Here is an 18,421-nt window from a genome sequence, read left to right as displayed (position 1 = left end):
AAATCCAATGGAAGCGCAACAACAATTCGAGTGAACTGCCCACAAGTGAACAGTTGGGTTGAGATTGTAATCCAAATCTCACTTCCACCTCTATATCACATTATCTCTTCGACCATAGACACCAGTCCCATCATGTCAAGCGCAACAGTAGCGCCGAAGAGAAAGTTGAGACCTGCTCGAAAGCAGGTCGCAATAGGGGAAGTGGACAAGACCGAAGCTATCCAGCCGGGGAAGGAGTACAGTATGTTCTGTTCAACATCCACCTTCCATGTTGATCATGACATCTTGCTGACGGTTTGCTCATAGACGTATGGTATAACAAGTGGGCTGGAGGGGACAAAGAAGATGCATTGGCAAAGTGAGCTTCATCCCCCTTGAGGCGCTTTGGAGATCAAGCTAATACCGTTACATCGCAGCAAAACGTTGTCGCAAACACGATGTATAATAACTAGAGATGCTGGATATACAAGAGCGGATGCTACGGGTAACAAGTACTGTTGTTTATTCTTTGCGAGGGGATGTTGTCCTTATGGGTAAATACACTTTCCCTCAATATATTCAAACGATTAAGCTAATCGAACGGTACTATAGGCACGAATGTAACTACCTACATCGACTACCTCTACCAAATCGTAAGTTTCGGTTCGTCCAAACAGGACGACTAGCGCTGAGCTCAAACACCTTTAGATGTACTCCCGGACAACTCTCGGGACTGTTTCGGACGAGAGAAACACGGTGATTATCGAGATGATATGGGTGGTGTAGGATCATTCAACCGGGTAAATAGGACATTATACGTTGGGAAGATACACGAAAGTCCAGATAAAAAGCAGGCTGAGGAGACGTTGTTGAGGCATTTCGGGGAATGGGGAAAGATATTGAGATGTGAGATCTACCCTGATCTTCCGGTTACCGAATTGAGTTTGACGTATCGATCAACGCAGGGAATATACTGCATAATCGAGGTGTAGCGTTCGTCATGTACGATTCGGAACTCAACGCTCAGTTCGCAAAAGAAGCTATGGCGAATCAAAGTATGGATGGTGATGAGATATTGAATGTTCGGTAAGTCAATAACAATAAACTAATTAATCAACCGCATATATAAAATGACGACTAGCTAATCCATGTGTGTATATTAGATGGGCAACAGAAGATCCCAATCCAGGAGAGAAGAAAGCCGAAGCTCGCCGAATAGAAGAGATGGGTCAGAAAGCCATCGCAGGGATGTTGGATGAGGATCTCGTAGAAGCTGCTCAGACGGTCCGAGCGTTGGAGGAAGGTGATGAGCAGGATTTCTACCATATCGAACAGTCGAAAGAAGAAGAACAGGAAAAAATATCAGAACGACCACAAGAAGAGGAAGATGGGGGAAGACCAATAAAGAAAGTGAGGAATGAGAATGGTGGTGGTAGCGGAGGGTTCTTCGATGCGGACGCTTTGGATAATTTGAAATTTTATGCTGAGATGGCGAAGAAGCAAGCAAGGGAAGATCAGGGTAGAGTGAAAGAGAGGAAAGTGCCTGCGAAGCCTGCTGGCATGGCATCATTGTTGGGTGGTTATGGAAGCGGGGATGAAAGTGATTAGATTGGAATGCATCTTTTAAACATTACTCCTGTTCATGTGTTCATCATCGTGTTCTACTTATTTCGCCTGCAAATCTACCTTTTCCATCTGATTGGGGCTGAAGAGCCTTGTATGCTGGAGCAGAATTCTCGGCCACTTCTCAGCAGGTCTTCTCACCCATGCGAGCAATACTACTTGGTCTATCACCATCCTCCCTAGAATCATTATCAGCCGAACGGCCTTCTCAACCGATCGACCGTGACGATTCCACCACTGGCCATTCATCCCCGCTTCCTTGGGACATCACATCTCCTGAATCTTGATTGGGGAAATGACACGATTTCTTCGCTAGGTCGAGGTATGTCCACGTCTTACAAGGCTGTGAGCAAAGCCGGTAAGTCTTGTTGCCGTCAAGCCCATCGATAAGCTTGAAGTAGGCTGTGCCCTTGTCGTTATTGACAATACGGAATTCGGTTGAGCAACCTCTGAGGTTATCGCATGTAACGGTGTGAAAATCTTCTTTCTCCATGAATGCCGTTCTCTTATCCCTACACACTTGGTCTTCACAAAGGAAAGTGCCATACTTGACATAATCATCCATGGCTTTGGCATATTCATTCGTCAACATCCATTGGAATAAATTGTCTGTGGAATTATCACGCTCAATCCCACCAACAGGTTTCTCACAAGACCAACACGACCACTGGTCGGATACTCTCGTCATTGTGGTCAATTCATCATATTTGAGATCGCGAAATAACTCGGTATGAGAGTAACGCCAGTCCGTGGGGGGGTGAGGGTTTCCGGTACGTGGGAGTTCCGTCGTTCTCGGCGGAGCTGGGGCTTGTACGAATCTTACAGGTCGTCGTGGACGCAGTAACGAAGCCGGTGATCCGCGTGATAGTGACAGGACCTGTTGATCACTGACAGTAACCGCACCTCCTGTAGTTTCCAGAGGAGTCCACCCTGTCCTTGGGATAGGAACACGTCTGGTGAGGTCCAGCGGCGGCAGCGGTGAGCCTTTTGGCAGTTGTCGAATCCGAAGCCGTTGGAGGGACAAGGCTATGTCTCGATATGAGCAATAGGCGGTGATCTTTTTGAGATCCTCATCGGCAATCTGCCACATCCTTGAGATTGTAAAAGTACCGTCCTCCTTGTATACTTTCCAGATTGGCATCTCCGGGCTGTCCTCATTCTCTGTTTTGCTGTTCCATCCAGAGGACTTGATGAATCCCTCAACATCGGCTCGCGGGTAAGGGTACTCCTTTCCATCAGAGTGCTTGCGACATCTTGAGACGCCTTTGGTGATCCCAGTGATGATCAAACTCTCGCGATCCTTTTCATGCTCGCTCGTTCGACCGAAAACAAAGTCTTGAAGGCGGTCTTTTTTCCAATGCTTGATCTCCTCGGACGAGTATTTGCAACCTTCACCTACGCTGCATGTTCTGGCAAGAGCCCTATAGTCCGCAACAGTCAGGTCTCTCACCTTTGTCATTTCGAAAGTGACAGCATCCCTTAGCATACTTCTCCGAGCACATTCGGATAGTAAATTGTCCTGTCGATCTCGATTGGCGAATACAGCCACCTCTTCTGCCCAATGTAGATGTGGCAGATTTACTTGCCCTACATAGAAGCAGGATCAGTATTGCATCGTGAGAAGACAGCACGGGTTTTATCTGCGACGACATGACAAAGTTGAAAAAGCTCACCATTGTGCAGCGGATATATACAGTCCGCTCGCGTCGGACCACTTCGCTTTCCACCTTTGGGCTTTACCGAAGCTACAAAACCAACTCAGCAACCCAAGGAATGATGAAGACGATCAAGACAGGTGAGGATTTCAGAGTATCGATTGGCCCTAGCATATATACACGTACCTTCCTCGACGGTAGCTGTGGTCATCGCTAGCATTCAGCAATAAAACATGTGTCAGTCCAGTCGGTGTCACAAACTAAAGAAAAACCATGAAATGTACATGAGTCATGAGCTTTCAAGACTTACGAGTGTGTCCTTCCTCTTCACATTCTATTTCTACGGCGTGTCAATCAAGTACATTAGCGCAAGAAAGATACATACTTTCACCATGAATGGTATCATCCTTATGATACAGCGGAAACTCACCATCGTCGTCTCCTGAAGTCGGAGCAATTTAACACGAGTGAGCTATAGTGTCGGAACTAGACATAGCAAAGATATATTACTCACTGTTAATTCCTTCGCCCCCTGAGAAACCCTGATACGTTGACTCTTGAGTTGGTGCTTGAATGACACGTCCGGCTTCGTCTGAAACAGCACGCTTACCCTCAGAGCGGGATGAATTGCGACGTGGAGTCTGCGAAGACATGGTGGAAGTAGGGGTGGGGCTCTATCCTAGTAGGAGGACTACGGTCTCAAAGTTACAAAGTTAAACTCCAACCCTTGGGTTCAGTCTGGTTTTTATACCTTTCGATCGAGCTCCAAGCGAGCATTCACATTCACCGTCTTCTCGTTCATGGAAGAAGCCTTCTTTAGCACGAACGGAGCGATGTACACCAATGCACAGCTTTTGGAGCTGAACCGTCATCAAGCGTGTTTGACACAGTCAGGCGAGTCTGGACTAAAGAATGCATGAAGAACCTTTGTAGGTACACAGCAATGCACTCAGGCTCCCTGATTGCGAATACCTCAACAGTCATGAAGCAATTCTTTTACAACGTCATATGGGTTCTTCTCACTTTTCGAAGGTCGCGGCCTTCTTGTGAGCCGAAGTCAGCCAATAGGTGGGGCGTCACTCAGAGACACCAAAAGCTATGAGTTACGACTTCGCGTGCATACATATCTTCAGTGATAGTTATGTATGTCACTGATACAGGATTGACCAGGCCATCGTAAAGGATCATTGTGATGTAGACCCCGTTCTGGTAGCGGCCAGGCCAGAAAACATGAGCGTGTCCTACCAGGAGAGGACAAAAGACGAAGATAGTATATTCTTCCCGAATCCGTCATGAAGTGCTCCTGAAACCAGCTTGATCAATTGTTAAGACGGTCCAAAATTGGGTACTGGAGCGACATCCTTAGGGCGTATGCTTGGGACAGATGCGACATGACTCGCATTCGAAGTCTTGAGGAATAAGTTTCTGAGGAATTGTTGGGACAATCGACGATTCACTGCCCGTGACCTCCTGCTCGGATAGTTGGGACCGCTGCCCGGGCTGTTTTGAGCGCGCCGGAGGTGGAAAGGATGGGCCTAACCCTCTCCCGAGTATGTAATATGGAAACCCGGACGCCAAGCATGCTGGAATGGATGTGGCCTATCGTTGGTCTGATAGCTCTTCTGGTAGCTTCCCGCGAACTTGTGTGGAATTCGAATTTGAGGCTACCTCCTGCGGCACTTCCTGCCCCAAAAATTCAAGCCAATGAGAGCGACCGCATGTTATGCTCCCAACGCTCGTTTAGGAGTTGATAAGACATGTCTCGCAAGGTTCCTCCATCCACAAGTGGACTATCACAACGTCATGCATTATACTATCGGTGCGAAAGAGCGCCATCCCATGGTCTCTTCTCACTAGTTGCCTAAACCTCCTCATTGTGTTTAGCATCTTCTAGTGTCAAGGAGGTGGCAGCTGCGCAAGGTTGTGAACAGTGAAAGTAAATTCTTTTGGGATTCCCGTCAATTGCAACTTCAAATGCGGAATTTTCATCATCGTCACGATAATTTGAAAACTGCTAGAGCAGTCTTCCGGATTTGCGCAAGTATTTTCTTGAGACTCTCGGCCATCGATGAAATTGGGACGAGCGTCCCAACAGCTTAAATCATCGCAGATGAATGTGCCAAAGTCGCAAAAATCGTACATGACTTTCTCGTGTTCACGCGTCTCCATCCATCGGAATGTTGCCTCTCGCGAATATTCGGCATGATAACCCCCCACAGGCTTTTTGCAGCTCCAGCAAGACCAATCATTGAACCCTTCAAACGTCAAGTCTATGTGGGTTTCTCCTCCCTCTGTCTTCAGCTTGTAGTACACTTCAGACCAATTCGGGTCCCATTGAGAAACGGGGTGAGCCATAAGCTGGTTTGAAGCGAGAAAATTATCGTCTCCCCCTACTTGACTTGACTCAGGACTATTCCGAGTCTTGTAGCTTCAATTGATTTTCCGCCCTGTTGGCATCGCTTCGAGCCTCATTCAAGCTTCTGACCCGATGGTCATGAACAATCGTGCTCGCATGGCGAGGACAGCAGGCATACGTGATAGTCCCGGTCGTGTCATCTGCCACTTGACACATCCTTGAAGGCCCCACAACCCGTCGGGTTGTCGAACCTCCCAAACAGGCACCCGTGAGCCATGACTATGTGTGCGGCGCATCAAATTGTCCATGTCATTGCGAATCTGCATGCACATATTGTATCGGAATTGATAGGTAAGTAGCGAAATATTTGGAAAATCAACAAGCGAAACCAACGACCTTATCCTCTCAGGTTGTAGAGTCGGACAACTCTGTCTTCGCATAATGATCAATCTCGTCTATCCAAGCGACCAATGAACAGCGATGCTTCACGGATGTATTCCCATCTGGGTCAGAGTGTTCCGATGAGAACACGCTGAATATCCTTGGAGATCCGTCTTCCTGTTCTTCGCTGTAAGTAGCGACGAGCGCAGAACAGCAACGGTCTTCCGACCCTGAAATTTCATATGTGTTTTCGTGTTCCTCCCTCTCGTCCAAGATCCAATCTTTGCCACGAATGATATGCAGGCAATCAGTGAAACCTTCGAATCGAATCTTGGGAAGACAGTCCGGTATAGGTGGTTCAGCGTTTTTGGACCACTTCAATCCACGGGTAACCGCATTCCAAACAACACTTCGGCCGTCTTCACTTGTCCAAAAATCAATGAGTCTACTGGGCAACTTTCGCGGGACTGCGCCAGAGGAGAGTAACCCTCATGACGCTTCACTGCCGGCCAATTGCCAGAACAGGGCAAGAGCTGTTCGTCCAGCTCAAGATTTGTTGTAGGCTTCATCTCTGCCACGGTATCTGGTAGGTTATTATCCCATCTGATGCTCGACTCGAAAGACCGCAATATTTTACGGATCTGCCTATCTGGTCGCCCTTGAGTCCAAGACTCCATGCCCGGGATCTCGTACAGACTTGTGTATCTGGCAATTTTCCGTTCTGAAAGATACCAAGATCAGCTATTCTGTTTTTGCGTTGGGGCTTCACACTTTGAGTAAGGGATTGGCATCGGAAGTCCATCGACTCTATCATCAAGATCGTGCGTATTTCCTCAGGGTACCGGATCCGAAATAGAGGATGACACATCTTCTGCAATAACGAGTGAAGAGGTGGACTCACTCTCATCCTCTGTTAACGGATGATCTTCTAAAGGCTCGACAAACGAGATTTCTGAATCATTCCCAGTCGAATCAACGTCCGAGAACGACTCAGGACAATTCGGAGATGCTGCAGCTGCATGATCCTCAGATATCGAATCGGAACCGGATTTCGAAACTTCTTCGAGCATTCAAAAGAACTCAGTCCGTGAGCACGATTTGTACAAGTTCCGATAAGTCCTTTAGCTGACGCCAGGCGAGCCCACAGACTGGCAAAAAGCTCACCCGTTTCGCGGACAGCTTCGCTTGTCTCGGTCTCGGACGAAGAACCAGACGGGGAAGAGAATGCCACCCATCCCTTTCCCTCGGCAGACGGTTGCTGATTTGCCAACTCGGGGGGTAAAGCAGTACTCAGCGTCGACAGCAAAGGTGCGGCCCCATATAGACTACTCGCCTCGCCTCGTTGCCGTAATGGCCTTCCTGCCCTGCTGAACTCCACTGTGCTGTTATGGTCTGACCCATGTTCTGCCCGACTTCGAGCACGTGTGGTGGGCATGTTCTGTTGATCGAGCTTTACTACTTTGAAGAACGTGTTGATGGAGAAATCAGATTGGACTAGTAAACGGTACTCGATAGGACGACTATAGCAGCACAAGTTGAAGCGGAGTTCTACTGAGCTGAGTAAGCAGGCGCAGGCTGTATATACCAGCAGCCAGCGAAATTGCCACTCCGTCAGGGGTAAACCCACTTGGCAAGTATGCAGCTATTCTTGAGAAAATGGATGAAAGGTCGCTCTGGATGAGAGGTCTATCTTTCTCCAAGGCATGGGAAATGGAAGGCCCTAACGAGTCTCGACCTTTTAGATGAACGAGCCTTCGCTTTATCATCCCGTAGACAGAGGATCTCTAGCAGGGAGAGAGCCTCCCTTCATTGGCGCTTCCCCAGCAGGGGTTAAAATGCTTCGAGTTTCATACTTGGTCACTAGGCTTCTGATCAAAAAGTCAACTCTTCCTACAGAGCTCCGGGCTTTGTTCGGAGATTGATTTCCCTTTCATATGCCTTTCCTTACAACAATTTTCTAGGTGACCCGGCTATCTTGCATACTGCTGAGCGAAGAGTCTGGTGAGGAACAACGAAGGCTTGTTGGACCCCAAGCAAAGCTGGATGGGCAGGCGATTCACAAGGCAAACGTTGGAATGGCCCACAAGCTCAACTAAGAATACAATTTTGGACCACCTGATATATTCGCCTTTGAGTATAGGACGTATGCCATCAATCGGTAAAGATGACAGTGTAAATCACTCTGCATATATAACACGGTCCATCGCTTTCTCAAGAGGAAAGACTCATCTCGTAAGCTCGGTTGCATAGGGAGGGAAGCCGGGATGAATTGCTTAAAGCGACAAAATAGAAGCCATCGTAACAGAAGCGAAAGCATGGGTTGGCGAAGCTGATGACCTAAACATGTAAATTACATTGTAAAGGGGAGGAGAGACCTGACGTGAATACTATCGGTTTATCGGAGTCCAGCTGCTGCCAGCGTTGCCTGATGCCCTCCTAGATCCGGAACGTGATGGCCCAGGGGCATTCGATACTTCGATTGTGCCAGTCACTTCTTGAGAGTGGTAGCTCCGCCCCAACCTTCTTACAGTCTTCGAATGATTGTCGTCGCGACCCGAGCTCGTCCGTTCTAAAAGAGTTTCGGCTGCACATGGCTCTGAGCAAAGAAAGGCGGTAGATTGGGGATCGCCTTTGACCCCTACCTGGAACGCCGAATTTGAGATATCGGGAAAATAGACTGGGAAATCGGAACGGCAGCCTTTCGGATTCTCACAGGTTACTAGTCGACACTCGTGACTCTCCATGAATTCCAATCGGGCATCTCTGCATTTTGGTGCATTACAGACGAGGGTGGCGAAATCGCCAAAGTCATACATGACCTGATCGTGGGCCCGCGATCTCATCCACCGGTGTTGAGATTCTAGAGAGGCTCCGAAGGGATATCCCCCTACCGGGTTCTTGCAACTCCAGCATGTCCATTTGTCATAACCTCTGAGAGTGGCTTTCATTTGAGCTTCTTTTCTCTTTTCGAACAGCTTGGTGTAAACTTTGTCCCAATGTCGCGGGTGTTGTGCGCCAATAGGAGACGGCACGATGTCCAGAGATGTCTCCCGAGTAGTCCCGGCTGTGCTAGCTTGTGGCACTTCGTGACACGAATCCGCTGAGGTCGCTTGTGTGCGTGACAAACATCATCAGTCTATCGATCACGACACCTTCATTGGCATGACGTAAATCAGGTGTTGAGGGGGCTTTGAAGCCTCATAGAAGAGATTGCAGGTCGCCGGAGACGGGTGAACTCACCCCGGTTGTCAGCGTCCGGTTCCACGTCCTCGGTGACAGAACCGGCCATACTCCTCATTGCCTTCCTTCGTTCAAAGGCGAGTCGTTGATCCCGCCTGGCGGCTCTGCCAAGCCGTGGAGTAACGGGGACAGGAAAAAGATTCTGATCAGCCATATTCAGTTGGGAGCAAGTAAGTTTGCCGTCAGAACGGTTAGGCTGCTGAGGTAGCTCCCCGCTCCAATAGCTCGGAACGGTTTTGGGCATTGCGTCCTCTGACCTCAGACCTCTTCGAGCTTCATTGTTCTGCGAGGTATCGGGTTGATCGGATGTGCAATTCGGCATCTTGGTTGGATGTTTAGACTACTGGAAAAGATTTTATCTGTCCGAACGGAATGCACCGTCAGGTGTGATGTTCCACCTTATCTTTCAATCTGGAGAGTTCAAGTTCACTAGGACCTTCTTCGAGATTGAGAGGAAGTTGTCCTACCGTTGATCCTCGACTTCGACTAGGGGGGAATTCCCTGCTGCAAAGATCTGGGCCTCCCCTCGGAGAAATATTTCGGACAGGAGTTCGTTTCGAAAGGAAAAGCCCGTTGTTTTCAAGAGCGATGCGTCGTAGCGAAATTTGGCTTCGTTCCAAGGTATGTGACGTCACTGCAGGAGATATTGAGTCTTCTTGTCGACAGAAGTAAGCAAGCGGACCCTTCCAATCACGTCGCGCGAGGCAAGACGAAACACCGAGAATCATGTTGGCGAAGGCTGTCCCAACAAGATCGAAGGCGGTGGATTCCAAAGGAACAGGAAAGAGGAGTAAGAGTGATCACCTTGATACGACTCCTGCTTCCTCGCCACTCCTGGTCTCATCCTATGGTCGTTACCTCACCTCGAGGAGTCATACTGTACTCTATGAATTGGGTACAAGCTTAGATTACTATTGACCTTTCCGTCAGGACTCATAAGATCAGCAAAACGGGGCAGTCTGGCATCAAGGTGAGGTCCGCTTGAATCCCTCTTGTTCATCGCGAAGATTGTCTTACAATTAGATAGATATATATTGACAGAAACATGCATGACTGATCTATCAACATCGTGTGCTTCGACAGGAGTACGAACGCAAGAAAATGGCAAGAACGATCAGGGATTACTGGGTCGGGAAGTAGGCTCGAAAACTAGGTCAACTTTCGTGAGGATCTTGGCGTTGACTCTTTGTTGTATACCCAATCCTCCAAAAGAGCGACATAAGAACAATAATACTTGACACTGGTATTTCCATCAGCGTCAGTGAATCGCGTCGAGTAAGCACTCAATGGCTCCCAACTTTTATCGGGCATCTCTACTTCCCAAACAGGGATTTGGAGGGTGCATCGCCGCACACTGGAGTCTTCCGTAGGCTCAGAGTAAAGGTGTCTCTCATCTTCGATTACACCCCAGTCTTGAGCTCTAATGAGATGACCACAGGTCACGGGGCCTTCTGGACGTTGCCTCACATTCCAGCCAAACAGAGTTTTCGGGTCGTCACGGGTCGTGACACAGAACGGTGCGCCTCTAGACGCAGCATTCCAGATAACACCTCTGGTTCCACAGCATTCCAGATGCTGAAGCACAGTTTCCGCCGAGGGTTTCTCTATGGAACGCGAATCGGCTCCCACGCGCCATAAAAAGCAGTGTCTCTCTTCGCATCGCGGGACCAACTCAATCAGTTTTAGAACGAGGTCGGTAGCATTGGTTTTCTCTACGTATTCGCGTAATTTGGCAACCCACATGTTGCTGACTTGATTAAAGCGGGTGATATCATCGATACTCTTTTGATCCAGCCCTTCTTGCCAAGAGGGTCTCTCGTCTATCCCGTAAAATCTTCCATAGGTACGGCTGAGCTCCCCTGATCAAATCATTCACCAGTGAATTGATTTTCCCCCAGAGAGCACTGGGAGGGCGAATGAGCAGATCGCTTACCGAGGTCTTTTGTATACCAGCCATTTTGATGGTCAGCCGCCATCAATGACCATCCAGCAATTGACGTAGTGTACGATACCGGATGAGATGCTCGTCACATGAAGACTCACCTTTGGAGTACAAGGCTGGGAGAGAGCGTTTTCCTTTGAGGCCACTCCGCATATAGTCCGTATCCGACACAACGGATCCTTCGTCTGAAGGCGTAGACTGACGTGTGACGGTTTCGGTTCCATCAGTATCATCTGACACGAGATATGTCAGCTGAGTTGCCAGATCGCCGCTGAACAAAGACGACTCACCCTCTACAGACTCTCCTCGAGCACTTGTATCAGTGAGCGCTGGTTCAGGGGTACTCAGTGGTGAATACTCGTCCCAGCCTTTGCCAGATCGTGCCAATCGTCCGGGCGGAGGTGGTCGTTGCCTTTCAGCCACAATTTTGGCAGCTCGGGAAGGAACACCGTACATGTTGCCACCTTGACCTGGTTGTAGGGATTGCGTCTGTGGTCTTCCGCGGTCACTCAGACCGAATGGGCTAGCCGTATTGGTCCCCGAAGATTGTTTGTCCTTCTGTCGACGTGAAGATTTGGGAGGCATACTCGATCTCGTTGCTGTATATCGTCTTCTAGGATCGATGCTCTGAGTTAAAGTCTGCAGATTTGTCAGGTGTGGGTCTGAGCTCAGGACGACACTGTAAACAAAGTTAAGGCTCGACTGTGTTGATCCTGATTAAACCCACTATATATAGTTTTTTTTTCTCTTCCACCAACCTTGTTGCAGTGTCATTCCCACCATCAAGATAGCTTCCTCAGACCTGATGACGTTTCAGCCCTCCATTGGGGGAAGTGAGTAAGAACTCAGAGCTTCCCCTGAAGAAGGTCGCTCTCAAAGGATCGTCAGGTGGAAATTTGAAATTCTCGACCCATCCCTCTTTTGAGAGTGACTAAATGCGGTGTCTTTGAGAGGAAAGCGCACAGAGCAGTCCAAGCAGGAAGCATCAACTCCCTTTGTCGCATTGCCTCTGATTGGAGCTGATGATCATACATGTATTCTGAGGTTCTGACCGCGCATGTCTCCTTTTGGACTATGACGGTTGTGGGTAGTCGTGGGACCCGGCCAGTTAGATCGGAGCTCGCACATGACGACACAGATCGTCTTACCTGAAGGGGAGAGCCTACTTGATACGCGTTTCAGTTCTGGATTTGTAAGTGGAGCTCAAAATCTGATCAGGCGACCACTCGGAGTCCTTGTACTAAGACCCTACCAGAGACCGAGGAAGCCCATGAACCTGCAGAGTTACCAACATCGTCGTCTGGTCTGATCCTCTCAAAAGCCCAAGAGCAGTATCATTGATTTAGGATCAGTACCATATTTCGATAAGTGACAAAGATATTTTCATTCATAGCGATTCATTCTTCATCTTACTGTGTACATACCAATCACCTCGGCGTCTCGAATCATCGGGCTGTAGCATTCTTCCTGCTGGTCTCATGAGGCAGATATCGTTGTGGGGTAGACCAATTTAGATCTCAGCTTCGTTGTAGTCATTCCCCTTTGCTCCCCTATCATCAGCCTGTTGACCGTAAACCTAAACATCGACCGAAATATCAGCATAACCATCGGGGATGTGTACTGTATACTAGACTGACATTTTGGTTTCTGTATCAAATTTAAAACATCGATCAGCACCTCAACCATATGATCATCCTGATAGTAGGATATTGTATGACTCACGATCTTCTGGCGTTCTCTTCCTCATCATCCCCCTCCTTCCTATACCCAGGGGTAGAATACCCAGTCTTAGCACCCTCCCTCTCTTCGTCATCCTCGACTCCACCGGGATTACCGTGATTCGCATTATCCGTGCCCATCTGGTTCTGTCGGGAAGTCCAGAGACCTTGGGCGTTCGTCTCGTATCCTCCTTCGGCAGTGGCTAAATCATGGAGCACAAAACGCCGTTCAGTACAAGATCACCTTCCAAAGGCGATAGAGCAAGACTTACTATCTTTCACATCCCATCCTTCATAGGCGCTCTTCTTCTCGGGAGAAGCATCTTGGTTCTGGTTCCCTGAGAACCCCCCACCGAAGCCTTTACCGGTGACTGCTCCAAATTGACCCTCCTGGCCGAATTGACCCACTTGGCCTTGGTTACCTTGGTGGTCGAATGAGGGGGCGTCAGTTTGGGGATCGCCGGTGGGTTGGTCTCCTAGGATCAAAGCGTCAGTTCAAAGTCCCTTCGGGGACAACATATATCACAGCATGAAGACGAAGGCTTTGATCGTTGGAATTTGTGATTGGAAGGGAGAGGGACGGTTGATGGAAAGTTCATGTGAGTTACAATGTGAGAATCAGACCCACCACCGAAAAGCTGTTGCTTCACTCCTTGTCCTTCCTTGCTGTTAAGGTATTGTCTGGCGTTATTTATGTTCTACATAGCACAACGGACCAGTCAGCTCCAGCCTGTGCATTCAAGGCAAATCATTTATATCTCCCATGACTCGTATCTGCATCCTGGACCCGCCGCTCTTTGTATAACCCTATCACACATGACTGTTGATCATGTCCTCTTGAACCCCTCGGTGGAATTCCTCTGATCGCCAAACCTATCAGCTGAGATGGACTCACTCCTTCCATGTTGTATTGCTGTCTTGTCTTATGATTGTATATGATTATACTGTGGATTGTCAATGGTCGATATATGATGTATGAAGGCAACGTAGAGGAAAGACACTTTCTCAATCCCACCCATCATTCCTCATTCCCTCTTGTTTGCCATGGTGTCACCGTATGAGGTGCATAATGACGTAACTGTACATGTATATACAGTGGGAATGATCTCAGCACGTGGGATTGATCCCGGCGGCTACGGCTAAGATCCGTTAGCCGGTGCTCAGTGTTGAGCGTTTATGAGATGTGCGATAAGAGATATGCTATGTGTTTAAGCGCTCAATGTTGAAGACAAGGAGAGATATATATGTGATCAAACAACTCATCCATGAATGCATCACACAGTCAAATACAACTAGCTCTCATCCCCTTCTATACCATACTAGACAATTGAGCTGTTGGAAATGCCAGATAACCTACCAATAATAGATCCCCTCCCTTATCTCCCGGCCTCTTCCCTCCTCCCTCATATACCCTCTTTGTCCTCGACCGAGCTCCAGGCGAGACGAGAAGAGACTGCTCAAAAGATACATAAAGCATGCAGAGACATTGGGTTCTTCTACTTGAAGGTTGACTCGTACCTTTCAAAGGAAGAGATGAAAGAGGTTTTGGAGTTGGGAAGGGAGTTCTTTCACAGGCCGGATGGGGAGAAGGAGAGTATAGGTCTGGAGAAGAGCGATGGAGTGAGGGGTAAGTATCCTACTTCCTCAATCTACGAGGTACATCCCAAGCAATGAGAACACGTCAACCAGCAATCGCCGTAGACTTGCTGATTATGCATATGATGGCAGGATACCAGAAGCTTCATCAGAACATAACAAAAGGCAAAGCAGACCACCACGAGGGTCTAGACCTCTATGCACTATCACCATACTCCCCTTCCGAACAGAGCAGCCAGAAAGTACGACCGCTCGAAGGACCCAACCAATGGCCAAGCCAGCCGGAAATGTTCAAGCCAAAGTTGGAAAGATGGATCGAAAAGATGAAAATCCTAGGATGGGCTGTGATGCACGCCATGGCCGATGGGCTGGGGATGAAGGAACAGGAATGGGGGGAGTTGGGAGGGATGGTACAAGATAGTTTTTGGGTGATGAGGGTTATAGGTGGGGTTGATTTCCTGTTTAGCCGTTTACGAACGTTCCTTTGCTGATACATGCTCTGGCTTCGAAGGCTACCCCCCTCTACCAAATGGCGCAGATGGTATTTCATGTGGTGAACACAAAGACTATGGCTGTCTGACGTGAGTCCTAGAGTAGAATCCATAAAACACCTCCATCCGAATATGGTATATTACAGCTGACCCGTATTGCCCCCAGCCTGCTCCACGCCGATCCCATTCCCTCCTCCCTCCAGGTCCTCTCACGCTCCAATGAGTGGATCGACGCCGACCCTATAGAAGGCTGTATAATAGTCAACATCGGTGAGATGTGGGAGATCTGGACTGGGGGAATGTATCCTTCCACCCTCCATCGAGTAGTTCACAGATCACCCACATACAGAGTATCGATCCCGTTCTTCTACGAACCAAATTTCGATGCGCAGGTCAAGCTGCTGAAAGCTGCTGAGCGGAAAGCGGAAGGGGAGGGTAGGAAGGTGGAGGATAGAGGGGAGGTGGTTTATGGGGATTTCTTGTTGGGCAAGGTCAGCGGGAATTTCAAGTATTAGTAGTAGATGGTAGTGTGCTCTGACTTCTGCATCTTTGGTTTTGCTTTTGGTCCGCTACCTTGCATGAAAATCACTCGTACGCGTTATGCAGTGATTCTTGGACGAGTTCTGCCAACACCTACTACTGTTATAGGTACTGCACGTGGACACTTTACGTAAACCCGATCTCACGCGTCAGTTCCCGGTGTGTTCGTGAAATGATAATATGTCAAGAGCATTCATGATGGTGACAAGCTATGTATAGATGATAGTTTACTCATTTCAAAGAGAACATGACCATATAGCCCCAAGACAGAATCATCATCACTCAAAAACCACAATGGGAGCTTCAAGCGATAGTGAAGACGAGCACGAGCTTCTTTCCTACGGTCAACCCTCCGCTTCATCCGACACTCATCCCCACACGCACCCATTACTATCCAATGGTGAACCGTCCTCCTCGTCCTCATCTTCAAATACAAGATCGCGGCACCATTCCTCCTCGACCTTTCACCGTAGACATCCTGCACTGTACATGATAGTGAAGAGATGGTGGAAACCGCTTTTCGCCATTTCCCTTCCGTTCTTCCTGCTTTTCATCTACGCCCTGATACACCCGCATGTAAAGGGATTACCGCCCCTCCCGAAAGTCCATTTCTCATCGGGGTACGAGACGAGCCAACTTATACCTGAGAAGATATATGAGGAGAAGATAGTGGAGGGATGTACGTGTGGAATCACGGATGAAGGAAGGAGGTTGTGTGAGGTGTATAATGAGGAGGGACTTAGGAATAGTAGACTCGTACAGGGGAGTGGAGCAAGGATGAGAAGGATGTTGCAGAAAGCTAGGGAGGGGGAGAAGGTCAAGATTGGCGTGTTGGGTGGGAGTGGTGAGTCTAATCGTACGATCTTTCCTGAAGCCGTCAAACAGTTCGAAGGTCTTTCCCAGTACCTGTACATCAGTTGGACGAAATGAGGTCCAGACAAATCAGCTGATATACTTCCTCTCAATTGATGCACCTGTAGTATCCGCATGCCACGGTGTACATCCCAGTGCAGACTACCCCCAAGGCGATCCTGCTGGACCGGGATGCTATACGACGCTGCTCAAACAATGGTTCGAGAACACCTTCCCAGATGTACGTTATTCTCCCTATGGAGCACAGAATCCGGAAGGACGTTCAGCTGATATTGTTCATGTGTGTATCTTACAGGCAGACCACGAATTCATGAACGGTGCGATAGGCGGTATGGACTCAAGTTACTATGCCTTTTGCGGTACACACCATATCGCGACGGATACGGATCTGATAGTTTTGGAATTTGATGTGAATGATCAGGCGTGAGTTCAACCTGAACCATATTTCTCATCTACCATCTTGCCTCTATACGGAAACCATATTAACCACCTGTGACTCGAACCAGGGACCTCCTCTACCAAGCATTCTTCGACCAGCTCCTCCGAGCCCTATCGGAATTCACCACCCAGCCTGCCATCTTAATTTTAGGAGCATGGTCCCCGCAAGTAGCCCAGGATCAGGGTTACGGTGATCCGCAGATCGTACATGCTCCCATATCGCTCTATTACGACGTCCCCTACATATCGATGAAGAGATTGATGTTCAACCATTATTTGAGGTTCCCTAAATCGACGGCGGAGGCGTTCTTCCAACCTGATTTGGTACATCCCAAGGCCAGAGGACATGTGAGTGGTTCATCCCATCCCACCGATCTTACAACCAATATGCCCACACCCCATCTCGATTAGATAAAGGACTGATTATCAATCCAATTGCCCTTCCTAGCGCATACTCGCCGACCTTCTTATCTCATACCTCGAATCCGAACTATGCATGCTAACGCACTACGGTCTCCCCGTCGTACCCTCCATATCCGAGACCATATCAACTTCCGACCCATTCTCATCCTTCGTCAATATCCCCTTCCCTCTCGATACTTTGCATCTCGTCGATCCCGTCACTCCCCCAAAAGGATGGGAAACGACCTTTGATCTCGAACCTATAGAAAACCTAAAACTGGAAAATAGAAAATTCGTCTTACCGACTACACCATATTTCGTACCTCCCGTTGGAATCTTCACACCCCTTCGAGAAGTTGTTGATCCCGCGAAATCGGATCCAAGTTCGGGGAGTCATATAACGGGACTGATACAGCCTGAACTGTTCTGTGCGGATGCGAATGATAAGACCAATCCTATGAAACCTACCAGTTCGGAGGGATGGAAGCCTTTCGTGTGGAATGGGGAGAAACATTATTGGGTTAGTGATACACCTGGAGCAAGGATTAGGGTGGAGATCAAGGTGACTGCGGGGAGGTGAGTGATTTGATATTTCACAGTAGACTGAATCGTCCCAATTGCCTATACGATCTTCGCAAAGTATCATAATCAAGTTCACTATTCTCTCTTCCCGTATGAGCTTTTGGAGGTTTAGACGGCATGCTGATCGTTGCTCTCTTTCGCAGAGTCGCGGTATATTACTTCCGAAGTCAGCATTACAATCTTGGAGATGCGCGATGTTGGGTGGATGATAATGAGAAAGGAGCGGTGCATCTTGCTGGATACTGGAAGAAACAGTATAACGTCGCTGTGTGAGTTCGCGTTTGATCGATTACGATCGTGGGATAAAGAGCTAACCGATAAACCTGGATGATAGAGTCGCATATATAGACGAAAAGGTAACTCCAGGCGATCATTAGTGAGTATCCTACACCTCTATACTGATCCTCACCCGACGATGAATGAGAGCTGACTCAGTCTGTGTTTATCCAGCGTCACATGCGAAGTAGCGCAGAATACCTCACATCCCACTAATCCAGAGGGTCATCATTTCAGATTAACAGCTATCATGGCGACTTGATGAGCTATCTCATAGACCAGGCTTGGTCGCGTAGTACTTATAGTAGATAGATTGTCTTGCATATACA

At 48.4% G+C, this 18,421-nt stretch overlaps 8 protein-coding genes across 8 annotated transcripts; 3 read left to right on the top strand and 5 right to left on the bottom strand.

Moving 5' to 3' along the window:
• Positions 1–132: 132 nt before the first annotated feature.
• I302_108009 (pre-mRNA-splicing factor CWC2) lies at positions 133–1,587 on the top strand (the record flags this gene model as incomplete). Its single annotated transcript, XM_019194219.1, has 7 exons — positions 133–241; positions 307–358; positions 417–533; positions 592–632; positions 688–885; positions 945–1,065; positions 1,143–1,587. 7 exons carry the CDS (start codon positions 133–135, stop codon positions 1,585–1,587), a joined length of 1,083 nt encoding a protein of 360 aa, XP_019044342.1.
• A 223-nt stretch (positions 1,588–1,810) lies between these two features.
• On the bottom strand, positions 1,811–3,910 carry I302_108008 (uncharacterized protein; the record flags this gene model as incomplete). The annotated part of the gene is made up of 6 exons (XM_019194220.1): positions 1,811–3,189; positions 3,276–3,347; positions 3,444–3,470; positions 3,568–3,597; positions 3,688–3,699; positions 3,772–3,910. 6 exons carry the CDS (start codon positions 3,908–3,910, stop codon positions 1,811–1,813), a joined length of 1,659 nt encoding a protein of 552 aa, XP_019044343.1.
• Positions 3,911–6,827: 2,917 nt separating this feature from the next.
• Positions 6,828–7,429, bottom strand: I302_108007 (uncharacterized protein; the record flags this gene model as incomplete). Its single annotated transcript, XM_019194221.1, has 2 exons — positions 6,828–7,054; positions 7,159–7,429. 2 exons carry the CDS (start codon positions 7,427–7,429, stop codon positions 6,828–6,830), a joined length of 498 nt encoding a protein of 165 aa, XP_019044344.1.
• A 952-nt stretch (positions 7,430–8,381) lies between these two features.
• I302_108006 (uncharacterized protein) lies at positions 8,382–9,556 on the bottom strand (the record flags this gene model as incomplete). The annotated part of the gene is made up of 2 exons (XM_019194222.1): positions 8,382–9,103; positions 9,235–9,556. The coding sequence occupies 2 exons, from the start codon at positions 9,554–9,556 to the stop codon at positions 8,382–8,384; spliced, it is 1,044 nt and encodes a 347-aa protein (XP_019044345.1).
• Positions 9,557–10,383: 827 nt separating this feature from the next.
• Positions 10,384–11,761, bottom strand: I302_108005 (uncharacterized protein; the record flags this gene model as incomplete). Its single annotated transcript, XM_019194223.1, has 3 exons — positions 10,384–11,093; positions 11,278–11,409; positions 11,467–11,761. 3 exons carry the CDS (start codon positions 11,759–11,761, stop codon positions 10,384–10,386), a joined length of 1,137 nt encoding a protein of 378 aa, XP_019044346.1.
• Positions 11,762–12,686: 925 nt separating this feature from the next.
• I302_108004 (uncharacterized protein) lies at positions 12,687–13,798 on the bottom strand (the record flags this gene model as incomplete). The annotated part of the gene is made up of 6 exons (XM_019194224.1): positions 12,687–12,752; positions 12,814–12,823; positions 12,899–13,097; positions 13,167–13,370; positions 13,523–13,592; positions 13,790–13,798. 6 exons carry the CDS (start codon positions 13,796–13,798, stop codon positions 12,687–12,689), a joined length of 558 nt encoding a protein of 185 aa, XP_019044347.1.
• Positions 13,799–14,235: 437 nt separating this feature from the next.
• Positions 14,236–15,496, top strand: I302_108003 (uncharacterized protein; the record flags this gene model as incomplete). The annotated part of the gene is made up of 4 exons (XM_019194225.1): positions 14,236–14,521; positions 14,623–14,934; positions 15,002–15,071; positions 15,148–15,496. 4 exons carry the CDS (start codon positions 14,236–14,238, stop codon positions 15,494–15,496), a joined length of 1,017 nt encoding a protein of 338 aa, XP_019044348.1.
• Positions 15,497–15,815: 319 nt separating this feature from the next.
• Positions 15,816–18,354, top strand: I302_108002 (uncharacterized protein; the record flags this gene model as incomplete). The annotated part of the gene is made up of 8 exons (XM_065870584.1): positions 15,816–16,365; positions 16,502–16,614; positions 16,690–16,817; positions 16,901–17,180; positions 17,281–17,810; positions 17,960–18,085; positions 18,151–18,192; positions 18,267–18,354. 8 exons carry the CDS (start codon positions 15,816–15,818, stop codon positions 18,352–18,354), a joined length of 1,857 nt encoding a protein of 618 aa, XP_065726656.1.
• Between the last annotated feature and the right edge of the window lie 67 nt (positions 18,355–18,421).

This window comes from Kwoniella bestiolae, chromosome 7, assembly GCF_000512585.2.
Source record: "Kwoniella bestiolae CBS 10118 chromosome 7, complete sequence".
Classification (NCBI taxonomy): domain Eukaryota; kingdom Fungi; phylum Basidiomycota; class Tremellomycetes; order Tremellales; family Cryptococcaceae; genus Kwoniella; species Kwoniella bestiolae.
The sequence above is the reverse complement of the archived record's forward strand: the minus strand, read 5'-3'. Positions and strand labels throughout refer to the sequence as shown.